The 27,376-nt window shown below is 32.5% G+C and overlaps 1 protein-coding gene across 4 annotated transcripts in view; it reads left to right on the top strand.

Annotated features, from left to right (window-relative positions):
* Positions 1-623: 623 nt before the first annotated feature.
* The window catches only part of LOC110626423 (ABC transporter C family member 13), a 29,229-nt gene continuing 2,476 nt past the window's right edge, over positions 624-27,376 (top strand). Inside the window, exons 1-32 of one of the 4 annotated variants that reach the window (XM_021772320.2) lie at positions 624-773; positions 1,247-1,287; positions 1,385-1,472; positions 2,525-2,680; positions 2,778-2,909; positions 3,682-3,782; positions 9,273-9,336; positions 11,234-11,479; positions 11,999-12,068; positions 12,482-12,542; positions 13,153-13,240; positions 16,795-16,913; positions 18,095-18,192; positions 18,466-18,532; positions 18,979-19,096; positions 19,212-19,328; positions 19,471-19,551; positions 19,634-19,885; positions 20,151-20,252; positions 20,327-20,394; positions 20,645-20,776; positions 21,287-21,434; positions 22,486-22,769; positions 22,936-23,092; positions 24,433-24,608; positions 24,691-24,802; positions 24,910-24,963; positions 25,606-25,728; positions 26,432-26,530; positions 26,758-26,850; positions 27,007-27,117; positions 27,198-27,359. In XM_021772320.2, the coding sequence (XP_021628012.1) occupies positions 735-773; positions 1,247-1,287; positions 1,385-1,472; positions 2,525-2,680; positions 2,778-2,909; positions 3,682-3,782; positions 9,273-9,336; positions 11,234-11,479; positions 11,999-12,068; positions 12,482-12,542; positions 13,153-13,240; positions 16,795-16,913; positions 18,095-18,192; positions 18,466-18,532; positions 18,979-19,096; positions 19,212-19,328; positions 19,471-19,551; positions 19,634-19,885; positions 20,151-20,252; positions 20,327-20,394; positions 20,645-20,776; positions 21,287-21,434; positions 22,486-22,769; positions 22,936-23,092; positions 24,433-24,608; positions 24,691-24,802; positions 24,910-24,963; positions 25,606-25,728; positions 26,432-26,530; positions 26,758-26,850; positions 27,007-27,117; positions 27,198-27,359 (3,759 nt within the window). In that variant the 5' untranslated portion in view covers positions 624-734. Of the gene's footprint in view, positions 774-1,246; positions 1,288-1,384; positions 1,473-2,341; positions 2,681-2,777; positions 2,910-3,681; positions 3,783-9,272; positions 9,337-11,233; positions 11,480-11,998; positions 12,069-12,481; positions 12,543-13,152; positions 13,241-16,794; positions 16,914-18,094; positions 18,193-18,465; positions 18,533-18,978; positions 19,097-19,211; positions 19,329-19,470; positions 19,552-19,633; positions 19,886-20,150; positions 20,253-20,326; positions 20,395-20,644; positions 20,777-21,286; positions 21,435-22,485; positions 22,770-22,935; positions 23,093-24,432; positions 24,609-24,690; positions 24,803-24,909; positions 24,964-25,605; positions 25,729-26,431; positions 26,531-26,757; positions 26,851-27,006; positions 27,118-27,197; positions 27,360-27,376 lie in introns of those variants that run through there. The other 3 variants (XM_021772315.2, XM_021772318.2, XM_021772319.2) reach the window with 3 other exon arrangements.

Here is a 27,376-nt window from a genome sequence, read left to right as displayed (position 1 = left end):
TCTTCTCTTAAAACGCATGAACCCAACGATCATCACACCATGTAATTGAAAGTAAATAATAAAAGAAAATGGTGTTGATTAATGAAAATGTTATGTGCAATAAGGCCATTACCTGAAAAGAAAGAAACATAAAAATCATATAATTCAAAAACTGCACCTGAAAAAAGTATTATTATAAGATAAGTTTTTGTTTGCTTTATAAAATTTTATCCTATAAGTGGAGGAATGACGTGGAACCCAAAATCAAAACTTTTGCTTTATTTTCCTCTTACTTAAAGGAAAGTCAAATAAAAAATTGCTGGTGATTGAGCATCTATGCATTACTTGATGTATTTAATACAAACTTCATGAATTTTATAATTATTTAATTTATATTAAACTTTAATAATATATTTATATATATATTTTTTAAATAAAAATTAAAAATAAAAAATAAAATATAAAATCTTTCAAATTTATTCAAATTAAATTAAATTATATTTATATTTTATTATCGTTTAAAAAAGCAAAAGTATCTATTTTACATACTTTTTAACGGTTTGAATGAAAAGCATGATATCTAGTCCATGCATAATGCACCTGGCTGTGACTCAGCGCAAGGACACGTGGACTTCCAGACCTTCAGTAATTTCATGAGACATCACGCATTTTCTCTCTATTTTGAGTTTTAAAGTTGGGAGTGCAATTCTGCTTTTGTTTCGTTTCATTTACTCGCTCTCTCAGTAACCAAACCAATGGAATTGAAGAATCTCATTTGCCCTAATTCTCCATTTGTACGCTTCTCTTCTCTTCTCTTCTCTCTTTAAGCCCATTTGTGTGGCAGATACATTCTGTAACTGGAATTCCCTATACTTGGTGTTCTTTTCTTGGAATTAAGAGTCGGGACCCGTGTTTTTGTTTGATTTTAAAGAGTCTTCAACTCTCTTTATGTGTACAATTAGTTCAACTTCTGGTTGGTTGATGAGAAAGTTCATTGAAAGTGCAATTTTTGTTCCTTCTCATAGGAACTCCTTGAAGAATTAATCTATAATGCACTCAAAGACCCGTGAAGAAGCTTAACTTGATATTTTCATCAAAATAATTTGTTTTATCATATTAAAAGAGAAAAGAAAAAGAACTAAGATTTTGGGTCTTTGGCATGACATTCCATAAACGGACAGCCCCTCATTTCGTTTTCCCCCCTATTTGAGTATTTTAATTCCCATTCTACCTTATAATTTGCTGTTTCACTTTTTTTATTTTTCAGGTATGGGATGGAAATAAATTCTCAGAATGTTTTAATAACTTATATCCTTTATTATACGTTGAGGAAGTTTTCTTTGCTGCACTATAAGACACTGATGGGTGTTGTTGCCATGAATTGCTCTTCCTTGACAATGCATACAGTTCTAGGATTTGGTGCAAATGTATTGACTATTCTTATGATTTCAATACTTGCAATTACTCTGAGGAACGCCAGAGGAAGCCACAGGGTATATTCTTTAATCTTTTATATATTTATGGTTAGTTGCTGAAATTAGAAGGAAAGGGTATTGAAAAGCAACATTTGGGTAATCATCTTAAGCTGTGTCTCTGTTTTGCTTGGGATGCTTATTTTGGTTACAGAAAAAAAAAAAAATTTTTTTTAGTTATTTTTTATAAAGGAGAGAAAGCAGGCGTTAGATGAATAATCATATGATACACGCGGCTGCATTCTGTATTAAATTTTTATCTACTGTAGCTTAGTGCCAAAATCTGTAATGAATAAACTTCACGTATCCAATTTAATGTCATTTTGAATGCTTTGATGGTTTATCCTTTCTAGTTTGAGATCCATAGTTGATTTAGTTTCCTAAATTTTGTCAGATACCACCTTTGAGAAGCATAGTTTATAATGTTGTCCTTTTCCATTGCATGTGGTTACATGATTAATTCTGACAAAAAGGCAAGTCCCTTTTTACTAGATGTCCTCTTGCTATTCAAAAACATCTCATCTTGTAATTGATCTTTTGACTTATCCAATGTCCATTCTTTGCTCATAATAGCTTGAGCTCATATTTATCTGTTGTGTTATGAAATACTCTCACTGTCATTTAAGTCTCTGGTAAAGTATCTCACATGTGTGGATTTTCTTAAAAGTACAGTTATTAGCATATGTGCTGTTTGGCCAATTAGATTATTTTGTTCCATTGTGAACTGCTTATTTTAGAACTGAAAGACTTGTATGTAGAACCTTGAAGTGCTGCAGCTGCCACTTAGGCTGCGCTGTGGCCATATGTTGAACTAGAAGCTTTCCATCCCTCTAGTGTGATCAGTAACTTTATGTGTTTTTGCTGCTGGATTTTCTTTTTTTGACTTTCAGCTCTTCCTGCTGGCGTCTGCACAAAATGTCACTCATATCTACCTCCCACTCTCCTTTATCTAAATTATGTTATCAAAGTTAAATGCCAATCTCTTTCTTTCTTTCTTTCTGAATTAGGCATCTCTAATTTTTCTTTTAGAACAATTTTTAGAATAATACTAATGCTTTTATAAGAATACACAGTTGAACTTCACAGAAAAGGTTGTGTTTCATTTTCTACCTGCATTTGGAGCATGTGTCTCATTTGCGGACACAATTTTTCTTTTGAAGAAAGAACTTTATGGAGACTTTATTGTATATCATGAATGGCTTTTCAAAGGTTCTCAACTGATACTCTGGGTAAGCTGTTTCTAACTTAAGATTTTTGCTTTGTTGTCATGACCTTTTTATTCTGGCTCAAGAATTGAATCAAGATTCTGCTCTTCAAAATACACAGATGAGTATCACAATTTCTGTAAAATGGGCTGGTTACCGAGGCATATTTTGCAAATGTCTCATTTGTTTCTGGTGGATCATGAAAGTGCTACTGGAAATCCTTCATCTGCACAGAACATTTTCTTCATTGGAGGTGCTATTTTATTCTTCTTTCCTGTTAGGCTGCTTATCTATGCATTGCATGGTCATGAGTGATTTAATGTGCTGTTATTTGTTTCAGTGGATTAAGCCATGGGTATAACATTTTTTTCTCTTGGGATCTGCAAAAATATACTTTTTTTTTAATTATACTCCACAGAAATTTATAAAAACACATAAAACTGTTTTGTATATTTTACATGCAAAAACATGAAAATTGTTTAAAGAATTATATTTAGACATGTGTAAAAATTTATAAATGGTATTTTGTTTTATAATTAATTGAATGCGTGCAAAGCAAGTCAATTTCAGGTCAACCCAACATGCCGTAATTCTGTGAACATATTATCAAATTGAACATTATGATTTAAAACTTAAACCCTCCAATTCTGTGTCATGATGAATTCATGTTTGCATATCGTTTCTAACATTGCTATCATGATTGATGTGCAATAAATTGCAGATCATAATCACGTGGGGGAATGCCTTCTAGGTTGTGCTCGATATATCTATTCTGAAGGCTTTTCTTAAATTCCTTCTCATGTTCTGGTGAACTTCATTTAATGCTTAGTGGTATAATTGTGTTGTTTAGGTACTAAGAATATTGCACACATGAGCATTTGACTATATTTGGAAAACATAGACCATATTTCTTTTAAACTATCTTATGTCATCTTTATTGTATAGCCTTTTTTTTCTTTGCAGTGTTTCATTTTTTCTTCCCTGATAAAATGAATTCTTAATTCCTTGAAATTCTGCAAGGGCAGGTTTTGGAATGTCTGACAGAAAGTTCAGTTGTCTTGTTGGATATCATGTTTGGTTTATCCATCAATATCATCAGGATAAAACAGGCATATTCTAAGGGAAGGTATAACTTTAATGTCTCAATTTTTTTGGTCTGAAATGTCTTTGGTTATTTATATTAACAATATTGCGGTGGTATTATTAATTCGATAACACATTAACATGCTTACAGATAATCAACTGTAAAATCTCTTAGTGGTTCCAAGGATGTATGGCTATATTGTTGGATGACTTGACGTTATTGTTGGCATATTAGATTATTCCAGTGGGGATATTTGAACATAACTTGTTTCCTCATTGTTATTACTGACTTCTAGTTCATTGTACGTGATCTTTTCTTTGGATCTTGTTCACCATCTACTTTTCTTCATTTTTCATAGCTTGATTTATCTCCCTTCCCCCACTTCAAGATGTCATGTACCCTTCCACCACCTAACATGATGCTGCTGAAAATATTTGTGAGAATTCCAACTTCCAAATCATTTTGCATTGAAGTTCTAGTAAGTGATTGCTGACATTGAGTAATATAAGTTTTCAAACAGAAAGATGTTCTGTTAATTGAGAAACATGTCGCATAGTGGGATAATGTGGTTTAGAATGTGAAGATTTTTGGAGAACTTTAGAGTATTCTTGTATTTCACTCTTGATTTTTACATGTAAATTATTTATACACAAAGAATTACAACTAAATAGGAAGCAAATAACCAAAAAATAATTATAGAGATAATTAAGGATTCTAATTTATGCCTAGAATCCATAATCAAATTAAATCATATCACTAGAATCAGCAAATAAATCAACACTCCCCCTCTCAACTTGGTGTATAGATGTGGTACATGCCCAACTTGCAAATCTGATTATAATAGATTTTATTGTTGATCCCTTTAGTGAACACACCCGCAAGTTGCTCGGTAGAAGTCACATGAACTAAACTCAAAACACCGTCTGTTAATTTTTCTTTAATGAAGTACTGATCAATTTCAATGTGTTTCGCTCGGTCATATTGAACTGGATTTTGTGCTATACTGATGGCAGCTTTGTTCTCACAATACAAAGTTATCTTGTCTCTCTCGGGCAACCTCAGCTCCTCCAATAACTTTTGCAACCATAAAAGTTCACACACACCTTGAGCCATTGCTCTGCATTATGCTTCAGGCTTCAACATTTGACCGAGCAACAATACTTTGTTTTTTGCCCCTCCAGGTGACAAGGTTTCCTCCCACAACTGTACAGTAGCCAGAGGTGGATCTCCTGTCATCGAGAGATCTTGCCCAATCTATATTTGTAAAAGCTTCAACTCGGAGGTGACCATGTTTGGAGCAAAGAAGCCCTTTCCCTAGCGCAGACTTTAAGTATCTCAAAATGCAAAAAACAACCTGCATATGAGTCTCGCGAGGGTCATGCATGAATTGACTGACTAAGCTAATATCATAGGCTATATCCAGTCAAGTGTGTGAGAGATAAATCAACCTCCCTACCAATATCTGGTATCTTCCGATATCTACGGACTCACCAGTTCTTGTTTGCATCTTGTGATTACTTTCAATGAGAGATTCTGCCGGTTTACACCCCAACATACCAGTTTCTTTTAAAAGGTCAAGAATGTACTTTTTTTTAGAAATATTCCTTTTTCTGATCTAGCCACCTCAATATCTAAGAAATATTGAAACTTTCCTAAATATTTGATTTTAAATTCTTGAGCCAACAACATTTTTAGTTGAGTCATTTCCTCTTTGTCATCACCTATCACCACTATATCATCAACGTACACAATAAGAAAGGTGATCTTACCCTCGTGATATTTAATAAACAGATAATAATTAGCATTCCTGTCAAACCAAGTTCTAGGTGATTGTTTTATCCCATACAAAGTTTTCTGTAACCTGCACACCTTTACTTGTATCTTCTCATCAGCGAATTCAGGAGGGATCTCCATAAACACTTTTTTCTCTAAATCTCTATGGAGGAAAGCATTCTTCACATCAAATTGCTGTAAGTCTCAGTCCAAGTTGGCTGCACAAGATAATAAGACTCTGATTGAGTTCATTTTTGCAATTGGAGCAAATGTTTCTTAGTAATCCACTCCATAGGTTTGGGTGAATCCGTTAGCAACCAATATGGCCTTAAACCGTTCAATTGTGCCATCAGTTTTGTGTTTCAATGTGAATACCCACCTATAGCCAATAAGTTTCTTCCCGGTGGGAAAGTGACAAGCTCTCATGTTTCATTTTTGGCTAGTGCTTTCATCTATTTAATTATTGTTTCCTTCCATTTAGGATGTGCAAGAGTTTCCTTCTAATCCTGTTGAATAAACACAGAGGAAATAGTCAAGGCAAAGACTCTATAGGAGTGAGACAAGGATTCATAAGAAACAAAATTAGAAATAAGGTGTTCAGTATAAGATCTAACACCTTTTCTTTGTTCAATAGGTTTATCTAAATCATTGGAGCATTCAAAAGTTGTGGGTAACTCACTAGAAGAAGATTATTGACTCTGAGTAGACTGCATAATGGCTTCTTCTGCCTTGTCTCTCCTTGAATACTTCTTCAAATCTGGCTTATCCAAACATTCAATTCTCTCTCCCTGATTGGACATCTCCTCTGTCTACTAGAACTCTCTCGCTGAACCATATCATTTTCCCGCCATCCTAGTTTGACAAAGCAAACACACTCAAATACTTTTTGTGAAATAATGTATGAATTATTTTCTGTGGAACCTCCAAAAGACTCCTAAAATCAAGGGCCTTGAGGGGTATTCTATTGATAAGATAAGTAGATACTAGGACTGAATCTCCCTAATATGCTTTGGGTAGGTTCATGTTGAACATGGGAGATCGAGCTACCTCCAATAGATGCCTATTTTTTCTTTCAGCAACGCCATTTTGTGCATTAGTATAAGGACAACTTGTCTGGTGTACTATCCCTTTAGTCTGCAAATAAGCAGAAAACCTACTATCCATATATTCTCTTCCATTGTCAGTTCTCAAAATATTCACTTTAGTATCAAATTGAGTACAAATCATCTTGTGAAAAGATTGAAAATAAGAAAACACATCACTTTTAGCTTTAATCAAATAGACGTAAGTCATTTGAGTATAACAATCAATAAAGGTGACAAACCATCGATTATCAGATAAAGAGATAGTTTGAATAGGCCCCCAAACATCAGAATGAATAGTCACAAAAGGAATTTGGCTTTTATTATGATTCAAAGGATAGGAGGTTATAGTGTGCTTCGCATAATCACAAGTATCACAAAATAAAGAACCAAACTGAGTTCTAGCAAACAAACTAAGATAAAGTTTTTCTAAGACAAAAAATGATGGATGTCCTAATTGCCTGTGCCACTGTAGTATTTTCTGATTAACATCTTTATTTTCTCCAAAATAGGTTTGAGATATTGGAGAATCTTAATCACCTTCCAACATGTATAAGCCATCATGCAGTCTACCATTGCCAATCCTTTTCCCTGTGAGAAAATCCTGAATAACACAATGATTAGAAAAGATATTGGTGATAGCACTGATAGATAAAATGTTGACAGAAAAATGGGGAACATGAAAACAAATGATAATTTAATATTGGGTGCACAAATAACAGAACTTGTTTTGGATATGGGAGTAAAAAAGCCATCAGCAATTTTAACACTATCTTTGGTTAGAGAAGGAAAATAATTGAGAAAGCCTTTACAAGAGCATGTTATGTGTCTATTCGCACCAGAATTAATAATCCATGGAACAATATTAAGAAAGGAAACATTGCCTGATTTTATAAAGTTAGATGTGGCACCAGAGGAGGAAGAGGTATCAATATGAGTTAAGAGGCACTTGAGACTCCTAAGTTTTATTAGGGGAAAGAAACTCAGCAGCGGTTGTCTCCTTAAAGGGCTCCTCCACAGTTTTTGCTAAATTAGTTTGAGCTCTAAAGGTACCTCGTTGTTTCCCCCACGACCTCTAGTGGGAGGACCATATAACTTCCAGCAAGTCTCCTTGCTATGCCTCGGTTTCCCACAATAATCACAATGTAAGTGATCTTTCTCAGAATTAGGAGGCTGCAAGTGTGCTCAAACTAGTAGCCAACCCAGCCTTTTCAACTGGTGCAGTATAGAGTATAGCATGTCGGCGACTTTCATCTTGTTGAACATGGGCATAAGCCACTTTTAGAGAAGGAAAAAGGATTTTTCCCCAACACTTGGACTCGAATTGGATCATATTTGTTATTCAACCCTGCAAGAAAATCATAGACCCGCTCCTTTTCAATCATTTTTCGAAATTTGACTGCATCTCCAGTACAGTTTGCCTGAAAGTCCTGATAGTAATCAAGCAAGATAATTGATTCCATCAAGTTTTACGGAACTAATTTGCAAGGAAGAATTATTAGATTTAGGAATCAAAACCTTTTTATCTTCTGCCATGGTAAAAACAAATGAACTGTGAAAGAATAGGAGGTACCAAGGTTGTACACACAAGAGAGCCAAACCGAATCACCAAAAGACCAGCTAGCGGCACGGAATGGCCAGAAGGAGGGTCGGAATCGGCGCCGGAGTGATCAGAGCGGGGAAGCAGCATCGGGCAGATCTCACGCGCCGGGAAGGGAGGGTGCGTGAGCCTCACGCGTGTGACTTTCCGACGTCGGAGCTGGATGGTCTAGCCGCGACGGTCCTACGGTCCTCCTAGTGGCGGCGGTGAGATGTGAAAAGATCTCTAGGTAGGATAGTACCAAAAAGGTAGATATAGAGTTTTAGAAATTTTAAAGAGGAAAAATTGAATTTAAACCCTAAAATCAGGAAAAAGCTTTGATACCACTTTTGATCTTTATAAGTGATTTACATGACTATTTATACACGAAAAATTACAATTAGACAGGAAGTAAATAATTAAAGAATAATTACTGAGATAATTAAGGATCCTAATTTTTGTCTAAAATCCATAATCAAATAAAGTCATATCACTAGAATCAGCAAATAAGTTAACAGAATGCTTAAATACATTATTAAAAAGATACTGTTTTTGCATAGAGGAAGGAATGCTGAAACAGAAAAGTTAATATGGGAGGTTCTGTAAGATGCATGGTAATGCTATCTTTAGTCACCATGGCTTCTAACCTTCATTGTTCTAGCATTTTATGGTAACTGAAGGGGGTTTTGATTTAAAGGCCTTGCAACATACTGGTTCTCAATTCCATTAAGCAGGCATCATGTACTCTGTTGAATAGCCTTTTTCTTTCTCAAACACATTCTCAGAGACACTTATACATGTGTGCATGCATTCATGTACATATCATCAAGTATCAATTCTGAACTATATCTTTTTGTTAATCGTTGCTAAGTACCCAGGTATAGTTCATTATCATTTTAGGTAAAACTATTGAATTTGTTTTCTTATTGATCATCTGTTTACTTTAAGTTATCATGTTAGTACACAACATGACCTTTTGTCACTTATTTGTTCATTTGAGATTTGTTTGTCAGTGAATAAATAAATGTCACGCTTTATCCTTGTTATTTTTCAAATATTGGGATTTACTGAAATCATTGCTATTTGCATGAATTATAGTTCAATGGAAGATCCGCTTCTTTCTATTGATATGGATATCGAGGGAGGTTGTCCTCAAGATTCTGTAAGTAATTTGCAACCATTGTGAATTTTATCAGTAAGATTTACACTTTCTTTCTTATAATAGCAGTTTTCATATTTTGTAGTCAAAAGTTTTTGTTACAGGAGCATTAAAGTTTGTAGTTAAACAAGTTTTTTCAGTACTTTGGAACTCTTGCACTTTCATCAGTTTATTTTGTTATTTTTACTTTGTTCAACCAAAAGTTTAATTGCATATGGATGCGTGAATCACCATAGAGGATGTCTGTTAAGGTCCCGAGTCATGGGATGATTGATAGGAAAGGAGCTCGTTAAAGAGAGCTTTTAATACCTCAAGACTAAAAAAGGAGAGTCTCAATCTCATAATTCTTAGAATAAACTGCTTGTTTCATTGAATAAAATAAAACCCCTTTTGTAGTGGTGGTTCTAATACTTCTAATTAAAGTAAAAGTCTAATACAAGCAACTATTAGATTTAGGATAAGATAACAGAATGATAAGATAATAGAAAATTTGAAAGGAAACTACTAGATAAGTAAAATCTATTGTTATGGATTTAGGCTATCCATTATCCATAATATCACTCTCCTCCTCGAAACAGAGCTTGTCCTCAAGCTCAAATGTAGGATATGCAACATAAAAATATAGGCTCCATGCATCTTTAGATTCAAAACAACATTGCCCACTACCTACCACTTTCCAAACCCAAGTGTCTGGATTAAAAGACAACTTCACTTGAAACTAAATTAAGTTCTTTCAAAACATAATCTACTACTCCACTCTTGTAGATATCAGAATGTAGGATGATAATGTACCATTTGTGCCATCATACGATGGAAAGTCGAATTTGTCATTTTGGAGCACCACAGATACCTCTATCTTCTCATTCACTTGTTGGCCAAAATTTAATTGGCTGTAGCTCGATCTATTTTGGTTTTGGTTCAAAACCGTATTGAAGGTTCGAACTAGTTTAAAAATCTGCTGAGTTAAGTCATTCAAACGTCCATCAAATTATTGTATGAAAGAATTCAACTTATCTTCTAGATTTGTTGAAACACCCATGACGACTGGATCTAATACCACATTGTTATGGTCCCAGGTCATGGATTGTGTCATGGGATGATTGATAAGAAAAGAGCTCATTAGAGGGAGCTCTTAATACCTCAAGACTCAAAAAGGAGAGAGTTTCAATCTCACAATTCTTGGAATAAATATGCTTATTTTATTGAATAAAATAAAACCCCTTTTATAGAGGTGGTTCTCATACTTCTAATCAAAATAGTAGTCTAATACAAGCAACTATTAGATCTAGGATAAGATAAGATAATGGAAAATCTGAAAAGAAATTACTAGATAAATAAAATCTGTTTGTTATAGATTTAGGCTATCCATTGTTATCCATAACAATGTCTGGATTTGTATTATGTTTTGTCTTCCCTTCCCTTCACTAGTATTTCTAGTCCTAAATGAATAGTTACTTGAATTGAGCAATTTATAGAGAATATCTGGATTAGAGTTCCCTTATTCTTTTGTTTCTCTAGATATGAACTGAAGTTGAATTAAATGGTGTAGTTTGACATGCCCTCCTTAACTGCTGCATCACTTTTATTACTGTTGAACTGTTAAAACTACAAAAACCTATTCTATTGGATTATTCTGTTTATGGTTGGCTTTGTTGAATTCTGGCTACACCTTCTTCTTCTTCTTTCAAGAAGGTATTCTGCTATCACCTATGAAACAGTTGACTACTGTTTCCCTTTTCTCTTTTATGAGTTGTGCAACGTCAGTTTTTTGGTTGAGATGAGACTTACATCCATAATGAGGTCCTCATCTTTTTTGTTATTTATTTTTCTTGTTCTTTGTTTGAAGTCAACATAAATCATAATAAATTATTGCATTTCATGAATCATATTGCTGTCAAAGGGACATGCATGGAGCAGTTGGGATCTCATGACGTTCAAATCTATCACCTCTGTTATGAAGCGTGGTGTCAGAAAGCAGCTTGACTTTGAAGATTTGCTTTTGCTACCTAATGACATGGAACCCTCAACCTGTCATGATAGATTGTTAAGCTGCTGGGGAGCTCAGCAGAGTAGCTCTAACCCTTTCTTGTTTAAAGCAATCTGTTGCGCATATGGGTGGCCATATTTTTCTATTGGTTTATTAAAGGTAATTGTATTATAATATAAAACTTATGTGATTATACTTATCATCAAGATAGTGTGCTGAACCTAATTTAAGTTCATCATATAGCAAATTATCTTTTTCAATTGTTGATTACTCATATAGTTCTTCATTTTTCTTTCTTTTTAAATTAGTACCATTTTTGTGACAATGCTAATGTTTATATTATGCCATTTGCATGTTGAAGGAGTTGCTGAGCTAAAAATCTGTCACATATTACTCATGTAAACATTACTAAATTAAGCAAATAAATAAGGCATGTTTGTCTTTGTGATAATTGTTTGGTTTTCATAAGAAGGGGAATTAAAAATAGAGAAGGATAATTAAAAGAATAAGAATTATTGGATAGCATAATATATACCGCTGAGAAAGCCATTTCAGCTAATGCTTTATTTTCTATATAATATAGAGTGTTTATGATGAATAATGTTTTCATCTACCTAATTTCCTCTAGTGCATTCTCAAATGGAAACATGTTTATATTGAGAAATTTTACTTTTACAGATGTTGAATGATTGCATTGGTTTTGTGGGACCACTGCTTCTCAATAAACTCATTCGGTTTCTTCAACAAGGTATGGAGCATGGATCAGTTTTTATTCCTGGTCCTTTGGATAGTATCTACTGGTGTTGTGGTCAAGTTGCAAATTCAAGACTATTTTCATCTCATTTTTGTTTTGGTCTTTCCCAGTTGTAGTGTTCCTATTTGCTTCATTGTTCAATGAGCTCCTCTCATCATGGTTCTGTAAAGTTTCCAATTTTGTTGCTAACTGCATGTATTGGAAAGATGTTCTTTCATTTAATGTTTTAGCTAATCATAGCCCCTCATGCAAAATTCTGGTATACAATTTATTTTTTCGTATTTTGAAGTATTTACATGCAAACTGCATGCATTCTGCCTTCCTTTGTTTTGTGATTGTTACTTATTGGTCATTTTGAAGTTTTCTTATGATGGAGATATATAGGTAAATTTGTTGTGATGTTACAGGTTCTGGACATTGGAATGGCTATGTTCTGGCATTATCCTTGGGCCTTACTTCTATCCTGAAGTAAATATCATTCCTAGTGCCTAATATCATCTATTAATTGTCTTTTGTGCTGCTTTTTTTTTTCCCTTCAGTTTTTTTTTTTCTTTTTTCTTGTAATTGCATTTTAAGCATGGATGTCTTGAGCTCTTTGTTTCACAGTTTTACTAGAAACTCTAGCAAAACGGGATTGACATGTGGTCCAAAAGAAGTTTGGGATACAATGAAAGGTTTCCATATCCATGTTTTTGCTGCCCTATTTTAAAAAATAATGTGCATTGATTGGGACCTTTATTTGTATTTTGTTCATAACTGCAGCATTCTAAACCTCAATTCATGGTGCTGTTTATCTTTAAATTGTGTTGAGATACCTTTTCTGTTAAGCTTTAATTGATTATTTTCAATTCATCTATGTGATTGTATCATAAACAGCCATGCCTTTCAGATGTAAAATAAATGCAATTTCTACTTTCTTGATGTTCATAGGTTCATTTTTCACATGCACAAATGCGTAGATGCAAATTCATTTGCTCTATTTGTCATTTAGAGAATATTTCTCAATTTGCAGATATTTCAGTTTGGTTGGTGACATTTTAACCATAATAGTTTATTGATGCTTGTCATAATTTTGCAGATCTTTCTTAGATACACAATATACATTTCATCTTGCAAAGTTGAAGCTAAAGCTACGATCTGGTATTATGACTCTAATTTATCAAAAGGTATGTATATCATGTGTTTCTATATAGGTTTTTCAACATGAATGCAGATAAGCTAATGTATTAATATTATTAATTCACTTTCTTTTGCACCAATGTGTTGACAATGTTAATTGGAAGTTACCTAAACGAGTGCATGTTGCTTTGGAAAAAAAAAGAAAAAAGATTGGTAATTTCAGTCATAAACTTAGGGTGTATTCGTTTTCGTTGTGGTTTTCTGTTTTCTATTTTTATTTGATTAAAAAACAGGAAACTTATTCATTTATTACTGTTGCGTATTTAGTTTTACTATATATTAGAAAATTTTGAAATAAAACTGAAAACTACAAATATTGGTTTTCTTATTACAGATTTTATCAAATTATTATTTTTCTATGTAACTTTTATCAAATTATCATTAACAATTTCAAAAATTTATTTTCGTCAATCAAATTCATTTTTTTAAATATATATTCATTGAATTAATTTATAAAATATATTTTTATTTTAATATTATAAGAAATTACTATTTAGCCTTGTAATATAGAAACTCATTAATTGAATTCTCGATTTTAAAAAATACATTAAAATGTTCTTGAGATTTTAAAAGAAAATTTACTAATTGGTCATTCTATTAGTTTTAGTTGTTAAATATTTTACTATTTAGTCCATGTTGTACAAAAAAATTTATTAGTTGGTCTCTCAGTTTCGTAAGAATGTCTACTAATTATTCTCCATATAATATGAAAAAACTCATTAGTTAGTTCATTGATTTTAAAAAAGTACATTAAAGCATCATTGAGGTATTAAAAAATATATTAATTAGTCCTTCTATTAGCTTAAATATTAAATGGATTTACTATTTAGTTTATGTGGGGGAGAAAGTTTGTTAGCTAGTCTCTCAATTTTGTAAAATATCTACCAATTAATCTCTTCATATTGAGAGCATTTTAAACTTTTTTGTAACACTTAATAATTAAAATTGATGGAGGGATTAATTACTATATTCCTTAAAACTTCAAGGATGTTTTTAATATATTATTTAAAATTAATTGACTAATAATTACTCCTATACCACAAGTAGTAAATAGTAATTTTTCATTTTTGCAACATTTAATGACTAAAATTAATAGAGTGACAAACTAGTAAACTTTTTAAATCTCAAGAATATTTTAATGTACTTTTTAAAAACGAGAGACTAATTAATGAGTTTTCCTATACTACAGGAACTTATTAATAATTTGCCTTTTTTGTAAAAATAATTTATTATTATTTTTATGTGTAATCATTTATAAAATTATTTATATTCTTGTTTTATTTTTAAATATCATATTTTAAAAAATATATATTTTATTATTTATTTTTATAAAAAATTTATAAACTTATTTTGATTGAAAACCGTTTTTAAGAAGTAAATAACAAAAATAAAAAAAAAAACTGTTTTTAATTTTTAAAAACCATAAAACAAAAATCTTACAGTTTTACCGAAGGCACTCTTAGTTTGCAAATTCAAACTAATTCAAAATGTTTGGGCGGTTAAATTTTGGAACTTGAATGCTGCAATGTGTGTGATGTTACGGACTAGTTTTCGTGCTGCTACTGTAACAAAACATTTCTGAATATTTTAAGAAAAATAACCTTTTTAAACCCTTGAAAAATATTTAAAAGGTCATTTAAGCCCTTGTCAAGAAAATTTGTCCATTTAAAACTTTTAGTTTTTCAAAATAATCATTTAAACCCTTAAAATGATAAGTTAAGTCCAAAATATTAATGCCCTTAATTCTCCATTAAAAAAATATCTAAGCCCTTGAGAAATAGCATAATACTCATTGAAGTCCTTATTAAATAAATAAATTTAATTTTAGTTATTTTATGAATTTATAAAACTATTGTATTTATTCATTAATAATTTAAATTGAAGTAATTTATCTATGAACTTAATTATTAAAACTAAATTTAATTAAAATTTATACATTTAAATTTAATATTAAAAAATCATTTCCTTAAAACTAAACTAAAAGGTATCTAGATTTTCCCTTCATTTCTCATCAACAAAACATCAAATTTTAATCTCAAAATTTCTTTTAAAAAGTTTTTAAATGATTATTAAAAAAATGTATAATGTTATTAAATTATAGATAATACTCTACATATAAGATAAATAATAAAAGCTACAAATATAAGAATTATAAGATATTTTTTTATTTTTTTAATTTATAGAATAGTTCAAATACCATATCTGTATAATAAAACTAAAATTAAATTTTAATATATTTTTTACTTTCATTATTTATTTTAATATAGAGTAATAGTCATTATTTTTTTAATGATAATTTAAATTTTTAATAAAGGCTGTGGTTAAAGTTTGTGTTTGATTAATGAGAAAAGAAAAAAAAAGAATTTTTTTTAAGTGTTTTAAAAAAATCAAAAGTTTTCTTTATATTTTTAATAAATTAAATTTAAATGTTATAAGTGGTTACTAACATTTTATTTATTTTATAGATTTTATAAAATTACTTTTTTATAAACAATATAAACTAACATATTTTATTTAATTTGAACTTAATCATTAAAATTTCAAAAATATATTTTTTTGAAATATCAAAAAATAAATTTATTTATTAAATGGGCTTAAATGACTATTGAGTCTTTTGTTAAGGAGCTTAAATGTCCATCTTTAATTCACTAACAGAGTTTTTAATGGAGTTAGGATTTTGGATTTAAGTGACCATTTTAAAAAAAACCTTAAGGGCTTAAATGATTATTTTAAAATGTTTAGGGACCTAAATGGACCAATTTTTTTGACAAGGGCTTAAATGACTTTTTGAATATTTCTCAAGGGATAAAAGGGCTATTTGCCTTTTTTAATAATTTCAAGTTTCTTGTTAATCAAATCAATAGTGTTTTTCTAGTAGTTCTTTTATAAGAATAACAAATATGTGCGGTGTTTAAACACGCTGTTAATGAATATAAAAAACACAAATGTGTATAAAAGGAAATAAGTTCTATTGTATTCTATTTCTCTTTATCATGACCTACCAAATACAGTATAAGTGCATTATGCTTTAATATTCCAAATTATTCTTAGATCTTCTATGGAAATGCAATAATTCTTTAATGATAATAAAATGATCATTGAATTATGTTCTTGTTAAATTTGACATCTTGTTATTCTAGTACTTAATAATTGCTCAGTGATCTTGTCAAATATTGTTTACTGTGTAGCAATTTATGCCTTTTACCAATATTGAGTTTCCATATTGGCACATGATTGAAATTTTTGTTGTAATTTACAGCTGGAGATATTAATTTTAATTAACTAGTATCAGTCAATTTGATGCTTTCCATTTGGCTCATTTTTAAGTTTGCTTGTTGTTTTACTTTGAAGAAAGTATATTTTAATTGTATTCCTTGTTTACATATGACGTAAAAAAACTTTCTTGATGCTTTGAGACCTCTCTTCTTCTGGTTTGATGACTTGTTTTTCGATTTTCTTCAGTGACACAGGTCTTCAGTTTTCGTTGCACTTTATAACTTACCACTGCTTTATGATTTTTTTAATACTTTTTTTTTCTTAGTGCCTATGTGTTAATCTAGCAGAGAGATCCAAATTTTCTGAGGGGGAAATACAGACATTTATGTCTGTAGATGCTGATCGAACTGTCAACTTGTGTAACAGTTTCCATGATATGTGGAGGTAAAGATGCAGTATTGCATTACATACGAAAGAAATTTAAATTTGACATTGGCGCTACTAACTTTCAAAGTTTGCACTTTAATTATTTGTTTTAAGATTGTCATCCTCTTTCCCTTTGTAACAAGTTCTATAGGGTTCAATCACGGAACAAGAAATTACTGTTGCATTGAATGTTTGTACCGGTACTAAACTTATTGCTTAATTTTATTAAGTTCATCATTTCAGTGCTCTGAACTGACATTGTTTTTTCTTTTTACTATTGTCAATAATATTGCTCCATTAATTTTGTGGTACGATATTAAATGGTGACAAAATTTCACTATCTAATGTTTGATTTTCTTATTCTCGATTGTGCAAATATTTTTAGCATTTTTTCGTATTGGAATTGAATGTCCGCATTAGTTTTGTGGAAATTATTATAAACATCTAGTAGTTATGTGCAACTGCTTCTCAATGAAATGGCAAAGAAGTTGGAAACAATTTGCGTCTACATGTTTAAGGCGCCAAGGGAAGGATGTTTATTAGGGTTTTAAGAATAATTGTTGCATGGAAATAATGTGCTTGATAAATGACTGTGCAGCACTAAAACTTTTAAAATTATGTAAAAGCACTAAAAGCACTAAAAGCACTAAGGTGACAATAGTCTATTGTATTGGACTTGTGTTCCTCTATGACCATAGTTTCTTTTTCTCTCTCTCTCTCTCTTGAATTCTTTTGTTGTATAAATTTTTCTTGTTAAATTAAACATTTGAATGAAAATGAATGACGAAAGACAGTTTCAGACAGCTAAGCAACTTTTTCACTCATTTACTGGAAATCCTGGAATTGACTTAATTGACAACTTAAATAGGTGAAATGCAGAAGAGCTTTTTAAGGAGATCATATTTGGTTCTGTTTTATTTTCTTTCTTTTTTTTTATTACTTTTTATGTAGCATTGAGTGAGATACTGGGGCAGATGAGTCCTATCAGAGAATAAATGTGGTATTTTCTTTTTGTACAAGTCTGTAGATTTATCAATAGTTTTTGTCGTAGTTATGGCATTTTATACTGTCTTTTCTCTGTACTTTGGGAGCAATTGTAATTTTCTGGTGGTATTAGACTTGAATTATTTTGTTAGTGCCTGTATGAAAAGAGCTCTGCTAAATACCATGTACAAATCAAGCTCTTATGATTTTTTCAGCTTGCCTTTACAAATTGGTCTAGCCTTGTACCTCTTGTATACACAAGTCAAATTTGCTTTTCTTTCTGGATTGGCAATCACCATCTTACTGATACCAGGTATTTCTTAGTGACTAAGCTTTTACATGACATCTGCAATATACACTTTTGAATAATTGGGTTCCATGCATGTTGGCTTCTCATTATGAATATGCATACACCTATGTGTCAAGAGTTGGTGCTAAACATGGTTTCTAGCTATTACTCAACCTCAAATTTTATCTTTATTTGCATTATGGCTACTCCTCTGCAGCATCGCAACTTTAATCATGTTGTACCTTATTATGCAAAAACTGTATACCTTTCTCCACTGTTGAAATATTTTTGATGCAGTGAATAAATGGATTTCTGAATTGATTGCTAGTGCCACGGAGAAAATGATGAAGCAGAAAGATGAGAGGTACATTTTTGTGTTTTATCATTTTCTATGGTGGCAAAAGTTTGCAATTTGCAAAGTGAGTTCTGAGATTCAGAAGCAACTGTTGTTATGCATGATATCTTCTAAGCTATGGCATGAGTAGTCTTCAAGTAAACATAAAGAACTTAAGTGGCCTCTTATTTTGTTGAGTCGATACGCTTGGTGACTGGTGAGACAGTCTCAATGGTCCACCCACAACTTTGCTCTCCAGTTATCTGTTTTACAATAAACCAGAAATGTTCTCTCATCTCCAATGATCATTAGATTTTTCCTAGTATTGAGCACCATCCAACAGTTTCAATCTGGGCAAGAAGAATATCAACCACAATATCGACTATGAGATGATAATATTAGGGATTATGGGAACAGAGCACGCTTGTATACTCTTTTGATTGGAGTTCTACTCTAACAGACATATCCGTTCACAGGATTAGAAGGACAGGAGAAATTTTGGCTCATATTCGCACTTTAAAGATGTATGGTTGGGAGCGTCTTTTCTCTAGTTGGCTGATGGACACAAGATCCTCAGAACTGAAACACTTAGCTGTATGGCATTGTACTTGATTCTTGGGCAGTCTAAAATTAATGCAGTTTATAGATGTTATTCTTTCACTTCAAATACTTGAATCTTTCAATCATTGCGTTTGCTCTTTCATATCAGACGAGGAAATATTTGGATGCATGGTGCGTTTTCTTTTGGGCTACAACACCAACTCTCTTCTCTTTGTTCACTTTTGGCCTTTTTACTTTGATGGGACATCAGCTTGAGGCTGCTACGGTATTTTGATCACAGCTCACATGATACCTTAATAATAAACTTCTTTGTATTTCTTTATTTAATTTTTGTTATTTGTTTTGGTTCATTTCTTAGAAACAACGGGTTTTAACTACAAAAAATATTGATTTCACTTGTGTTGTAGGTATTCACTTGTGTTGCTTTGTTTAATAATCTAATATCTCCTCTTAATTCATTCCCGTGGGTCATCAATGGATTGATTGATGTAAGTTGTATGTGTAATGTGATTTTTGAATAAATATTCCCAAGATAGTGTTTCTAATAGCTGCATTTTCTCTTTGAACCAGGCCTTTATATCAACCAGGCGGTTGAGCAGGTTCCTCTGCTGTCAAGAGTACAAACATGAACTTAATCAGAGAGCTGAATCTCCTTCAGTTTTCTCAAATCACCAGTCTGACATTATCTCTGAAGACATGGCTGTTATAATGCATGATACATGTTGTTCTTGGTCAAGCAGCAATGAACAGCAACAGAATTTGGTGTTAAATCATGTGACTCTCTGTGTTCCAAAGGGGTCATTCATTGCGATAATTGGAGAGGTTAAAATTCAATTCCATGCCTGATATTTTTTATAATTGTATATGCCTTCTATAATTACTGCAGGTTTGAGATTTGAACATAAAATATCGATTTCTTGTCATAAGCGTTTTAATGATAGCTTAACACATAGGTAAACCGAAGATTATTAGCAGATGCACATTTTTTTTCAAGTTCTGACTTCTTATAATGACACTATGAGATATTCTATTTCCACTTAGTCCTGTACTCTGTTCTTCCTTCTTCTTGCTAACATAAACTATCCAGGTTGGTTCAGGTAAATCATCATTATTGAGTGCAATTTTGGGGGAAATGTGCCTCATCCATGGATCAGTTCATTCAAATGGATCTCTAGCATATGTACCACAGGTTTATACTCTTAACCTTTGTAGCTTACAGTTCTTGATGCAAAATCTTTTTATTGATCTTTGTTGAAATTGCAGGTTCCATGGATTTTTTCTGGAACAGTACGTGACAATATTTTATTTGGGAAGAATTATGAATCAAAAAGGTATAACTGTATCCTTTTGAAAACCCTGTTACTTTTCTTGTGCTGAAACTCCTTACTATGCTGCTGCTTTATTTGTTTGCTAGCTTTTTCTAGTTTTACACGGCAATCTTATTGAGACGGAATGAGGTGATTGTGGTTCTAGTTACAATTGGCATGTTGTGTCAAGAATCCAGAAAGGCACTGTTTCTGTTTTACAATGGTGGCTTTACGCCTTTACCCATTTCTTTGATTTGTTTTTTCTGCTTGTCAGATATTCAGATACTTTGAAGGCTTGTGCACTGGATGTTGACATTTCATTAATGAATGGAGGGGATATGGCTTATATTGGAGAAAAAGGAGTCAACTTATCTGGTGGACAGAGAGCTCGTCTTGCTTTGGCAAGGTTATGTTTGCCCTAGGATTTAATTTTTCTGCACTCTTGATGGAGCTAAGCTTTTCTGTTTATTGTTGCTATGTTTTCTGTTGAATCCCATATCGATTTGGAATAGGGTAATATGTTCCTTACAAGAGTTTTAGACACTCCTTCCCTTGAGCTAGTTTTTAGGGTGAGTTAGGACCGACTCAAATTTAAAATGATATCAAGCCTTCCACCGATGTTGAGCCTCCCGTAAATGTGTCACGCTCCAGTATAGTCTGGACGTGGAACTATGTTGAATCCCACGTCAATTTGGGATAGGTAATACGTCTCTTGTAAGCGTTTTAGCCACTCCTCCCCTTGAGCTAGCTCTTGGGGTGAGTTAGACTCAACCCAAATTTAACACTTTCTATATTTTAGTAACGTAGATTTTTGTGTATTGTTTTTAGTATTTTATCAATGGAAAATTCATATTTTATCATTTTCTTTCTTGTTCCCTAATACTTGTTTATCTTATCTGAAAATGATGTGCATCAGGGCCATTTATCAAGGATCAGATGTAAATATGCTTGATGATGTCCTCAGTGCAGTTGATGCAGAAGTTGCAAGGTTTATTTTACACAATGCTATTTTAGGCCCTCTTATGGATCAAAAGACTCGTGTTCTTTGTACCCATAATGTCCAGGTAGTTGTCTTGAATCCTGTTCTTTTGCTTGAATGTTCTCATTTGCTGTTTAAGATATATAACTTGGTTGGAAGAAAAATAATATCTCTGTTTTTCTTTTGAAAGTTGTTTTCCTGTAGGCATTTTTTCGAATGTTCTTAGTGTTTGGAGTATATAGGAGAATGAGTTAAAAAAAAAAATTCCTGTTCAAAGATAAAGCAGGGCCATTTTAAAGGAATATGAATTCTTGTTTGAAAAAAAGAACTTTTATCCAGACTTTTACAAACTTAATAATCACATAGTAATTCCTTCTTCATACAAGCATTCTCATGGTTTTCTTTATTGAAGAAATAATAAGTTTCTCTGAAGTAATTCACACACCAGAATGATTCCTAAAGGATCTTCAATGTTAAAACCAATTTCAAAATTGAAAAGGCTTGTTTTTTTCTTTTCAGAAGCTTGCTAACAAGATAGAAAAGCATCTTGCATTTTATTCTTCTAAATAATACTACTTAACCTGAAAAGCTTTGTTATGTATAGATCAGAATATTTTATAGTAGAAAGTATTGAGTGTGCAAAGCAGCTTATATTGTCACTAGGAAAAAAAAGGGTGAACCTAGTCTGGTAATGATGTTAAAACATGAATTGCAAAATACATTGGCTAGTAGAGGAAAAGTTCCCTGCTAGCTGGTATGTCAAGTCTACGTGGTGAAGATTTGTGTCACCAGTCATATCTTGTATTTCTTGCTTTTCTGTGTTTTAAGTTGAAAAGGTAATACCATAAACTTCCTTCCATTTTGGACTTGCTAGTGCATCTTCCTGATAAAATGGACAGAACATAAAGAAGATACATTAGTGTGATGAGAAGAGGGAGTGAATGGTAGAAAACAACTTAGATATGTGTTGTTGAGCATGGAAACAAGTTACTTGTGAAGTATGATTGTTGCTTGCTGTCTAATTGAAAATAATTTTGCTTCATGAGAATAATTATGAAATATGTTGTGAATTTTACTTGAAATTAGAAAGTGCTTTGTGGATTTGAGTTGTCTGTCATAAGTCATAACCTTTGCAGGCAATATCTTCCGCTGACATGATTGTTGTACTGGACAAAGGACATGTGAAATGGGTGGGAAGTTCAGCTGACTTGTCAGTATCATCATACTCAGCAATGTCTCCACACAATGAATTTGATATATCACCAAATGTTCAAGAACAAGAGCTCCGCATAAGCACTTCTATTGAAGGCAGAAAAAGTTACACTCTGGAGAAAGAATTCATACACACTTCAGAGGAAGCACAAGAGATTGTTGAAGTTGAGCTGAGGAAGGAAGGCAAAGTTGAACTTGCTGTATACAAGTAATGATTTCCACTAACTATTTGATAGATTAGAAGATGTTCCAATATTTTCGAAGCAGGATGGTTTGAGCTTCCATTTAAATATCTCAGCGGTTGATAGAGGAAATTTTAGTTTGTCACAAAACCTTTTGGATCGTTAATGTTCACAATTGATTTTTCCCCACAGGAATTATGCAGCATTTTCTGGCTGGTTCATCACAGTTGTAATATGCCTTTCAGCTATTTTAATGCAAGCTTCTCGCAATGGAAATGATCTATGGCTGTCATACTGGGTCGATGCAACAGGAAGCAGTCAGGCAGACTACTCCACATCCTTTTATCTGGTAATTCTTTTTCCTACAGAAAAATCCTACCATAACCTATGCAGTTTAACTGTATTAATTTTGTGGACCCTTTGCGTCTTAGCCTTTTCTTATTCTACAAATAGTAACCCAAGGAATTGTTCATGCTGTTGATAATATGAAAACAATCAAGCATGTAACTTGTGACGTTAAGTTTCCATTCACAAAGATATAAACAACAATCTTAAGAAAATTTAATCAACATTTATGCTAGAATGTTTCACATTGGTAGCCCTTTCATCTAATATTTAAGTGGAAGCTCATAGTTAAACAGAAAGTTTCAATAATCTTAATATATGTTTATTATTTGAAATTTCAAACTTTGTGTTGGAATTTTTTCTCGGTATAAAAAGTATTATGAAATCAATCTTCTAGATTGTTTCGTGGGTATATAATTTTTAATTGTGATTAAGACAAGATAAGTTTCTAGATCCTTGTCAGCACTTTGTTTTAAGATGTTTGAAAAAGCATGGGAAGTGTCATTTATTTAATTTTATTTTTAAATTTAGTAATTGGACTTTTATACTAGATAATAATGGATTTGCAATAAGACATAAGATTCCCGGTTGAAGCCAATGACTTCGTGTAGTTGATGTTTTAGTTGTGTAGATGCTTTTTCCATTATTCTCAATCCCATAAAAGATTTAGATTCTTATTTCTTAGTAGAAAGTTACTATGCTATTCTTAAAATGACATGTATGCCATACTCATTTTAGTCAACTCCCAACTATGCTATGCACTATATTAAAAATATTGCTCTTTTGGATATTTTAAGCATGTATTTTGCAGTTAGTTTTTTTGCTTTTTGTAGCTTGCTCTTGAAGATGCAGTATAAGCTGATAGTTAACTCAAGTTTAGGTTTTGTTGAATCCCACATCGATTTGGGATAGGGTAAAGTGGGGCCTTGGCACTCTCCCCTTCAGCTAACTTTTGGGGTGAGTTAGGTCTGCTCTAAATTTAACACCTCCAGTCTGATGTTTGACCCCCCATGAATATGTCAAGTTCCCAGTAAAGTATGTCACGCCCCAGTAAAGTTCTGGGCGTGGCGAGATGTGTTGAATTCTACATCGATGGAAAAGGGGTAATGTACTTTTTATACGAGGTATAAGCATTCCTCCCCTTGAACTAGCTGTTGGGTTGAGTTAGGACAGACCCAAATTTAACAGGTATTAAGTCATATATTGCAATTTGGCTTCACTGTATGTGTTCAGTGTGGGAGCTGTTCTATTGTTCAAGTGTACATAAAGGGGGTAAAAATGTAAGGGAGCTTGTAATTGGGAGGTATATTTCGTTCTTCTTTGACTTGGCAACCAATGCTGCAGGTTGTTCTCTGCATCTTTTGTATTGCAAATTCGTTTCTGACACTGGTTAGGGCATTTTCATTTGCATTTGGTGGCTTACGTGCTGCAATTCAGGTGCACAATACTTTGCTCAATAAGATAATTGATGCACCTGTGCAGTTCTTTGATCAAACACCTGCTGGAAGAATACTTAACAGGTTGGAATTAGATGCTATCTTATGATCAAATTATTGATGTTTTTCTGATCTTCAAACATCAACATGTTTTTATGCTTTCCAGGTTCTCTTCCGATCTCTATACAATAGATGATTCTCTTCCTTTCATTCTCAATATTCTCCTAGCCAATTTTGTTGGCCTGTTGGGAATAGCTATAGTATTGTTGTATGTGCAGGTAGCCACAAAATTTTTCACTTTGGTATTATTTGCTGTGTAAATTTCTTTTCCTTTCCTTTCCATCAGCTGAAAACTATTTTTCTGACTGGGCCTATACTTGTGCAGGTTCTCTTCTTGCTTCTATTGTTGCCATTTTGGTTTATTTACAGCAAGCTGCAGGTATATGTTTGATTTCAAGATTGCCAGGGACTCAAATTTAAATTGTAGCAACTTTAAACTTTAAAACTAAATGAATATATGCAAAAATTATTATGCTTTACTTTTATTATTATACACAAATCAGGAATTGTCACATCCTTGCATTAAGTGAAAAATGTTTAATATTTATAAAGTTTCAACCTTGGACGGAGGAAAAAATTTGCATTTCTTTTTCTATTATGGATTTCAAATTTGGCAACTTAATGTCTTTGCTTTGCATTATCACTTTTCCCATTAATATTTCCCCCAAATTGTACTAACATGTTTATGCTGTCTAAACCTCTTAGAACATGATACACACATATTAGGTAATCACAAATTTACCAGAATTAATTCCTCTGCAAGGAATGATAGGACCTTATGCATGTAGTATTGTATTTCACATTCTCTATGAAATAGTGTTGTATCGCATTCTCTATGAAATAGTGGTGTATCGCATTCTCTATGAAATAGTGGTGTATCTTCTTCACTACATGCACAACAATGTTCTTTGAATTCTCTTTTTTTTTTTTCATTTCTGTAAAATTTCACTTTTTCTCTAAATACAAAATGGGGGGAAATATTTGAAGATTAAAGCTTTCTACTTAGTCAGAAGTTCTTCAGTTCTTCTACAGGTCAACATCGAGGGAACTGCGGAGGCTGGACAGTGTTTCTCGTTCTCCTATATATGCAACGTTCACAGAGACACTTGATGGATCATCCACTATAAGGGCATTTAAGTCTGAGGTGGATGTTCGAACGCATCTCTTTAGAATGATTTGTTAATATTGGCAGCCAGTTACATCTGTTTCTCTGCAAATTATTAGAAACACCATCATTTTGGAAAACCAATCCTAGAAAGGATGAATGATGTCCATCATAAGTTTTGAGAAGCTAAGGAAAAGGTTTTAAGAGTAATTTTATGTGTCAGGATTATCAATATGAGATGAGCAGTTAGTGCTTTGCAATGAAACCATACTAAAGTCGTAATAGTTTCTGTGTTTACTGTTAATAATTGATTTCTTCTGTAAGTGATGTCATACTGTACCTAAAAGTTGAGGCAGGGGAGTTTATTTCAATCAATTTGAGATTTGCTATCCATTTCCAGGTAAATTAATTATTGGATACTTGGAATAATTTCTCATGATTTTAGTCCATAATGATTAAATTTCTGTTTTGGAAGTTTTCAGAAGTTAAACTCTAGATATCTGATTATCAATGATTACAGTTTTTATGAGAATATAGATGAAAGCATCTGCAGGATTTTCTTGTGGCAATTCTAGGGTAAAGACCATAGACTTTTAGCCGATATAAGTTCGATTTTGGCACCAGAATTGAGCCATATATTTAACAACATATTCTTATTTATACACTGGATAAATATTAATAACATATTTATGCAGTAAAATGAAAAATTACATAGATACCGACTGTTGATGGTTGTGAACAGGACAGTTTTTTGGTCAAATTTAAAGAACTTGTGGCCTTGTATCAACGGACTTCTTACTCGGAGATAATAGCAAGTTTGTGGCTCTCTCTGCGTCTCCAGGTATATATCAGAGATGAAAGGACTCCTTCAATTTGATTATAAACTATACATTTTCTTAAGCACTGGATAGTAAAATGCTTATATGCGAAGCAACTTAGAATCAATTCAGTGTGTAAAACTTCAGTTTTCTACTGGGGAACTTCCAATAACTATTTGCACTTGGAAAAACAGATTATTATATGTGAACTGTTCTGGTTACTCAAACTGACCAGTGGATTTTCTTTTAGTTGTTAGCAGCATTTATCATGTCATTTGTTGCCATGATGGCCGTTGTTGGATCCCGTGGCTATTTGCCAATTAGTTTTGGTACCCCTGGGCTGGTAATTTTGTCAAACTTCTCTTTTGTATTCAATTTCAGATCATAACATTTTAGTTTTCATTTTCAGATAGCATCTGCTTAAGGTAATGAAGCCTATACATTCCACTTATTCTTTTGAATCCATCTAAATCATTTGATCTTTTATTTTCTTTTTCAGGTAGGTTTGGCTCTCTCATATGCATCTCCAATAGTGTCACTGTTAGGAAGTTTTTTAACAAGTTTTACTGAAACAGAAAAGGAAATGGTTTCTGTTGAGAGAGCTCTTCAGGTATCTGGATCACAATATGCAGTCTGTTTTTTTCATTAACTTTTTCTATTAATTACTTGCAAGATTTATGCTTTTTGTAGTATATGGACATTCCCCAAGAAGAGCTCAGGGGATCCCAACCTCTGAAACTTGATTGGCCATTGCAAGGATTGATCCAGTTTCAGAATGTTACAATGAGATACATGGCATCCTTGCCGCCTGCGCTAGATGGTGTTACTTTTACCATTCTGGGAGGGACACAGGTCAGTGCACGTGTTGA

Source organism: Manihot esculenta, chromosome 11 (genome assembly GCF_001659605.2).
Source record: "Manihot esculenta cultivar AM560-2 chromosome 11, M.esculenta_v8, whole genome shotgun sequence".
In the NCBI taxonomy this organism is placed as follows: domain Eukaryota; kingdom Viridiplantae; phylum Streptophyta; class Magnoliopsida; order Malpighiales; family Euphorbiaceae; genus Manihot; species Manihot esculenta.
The sequence above is the reverse complement of the archived record's forward strand: the minus strand, read 5'-3'. Positions and strand labels throughout refer to the sequence as shown.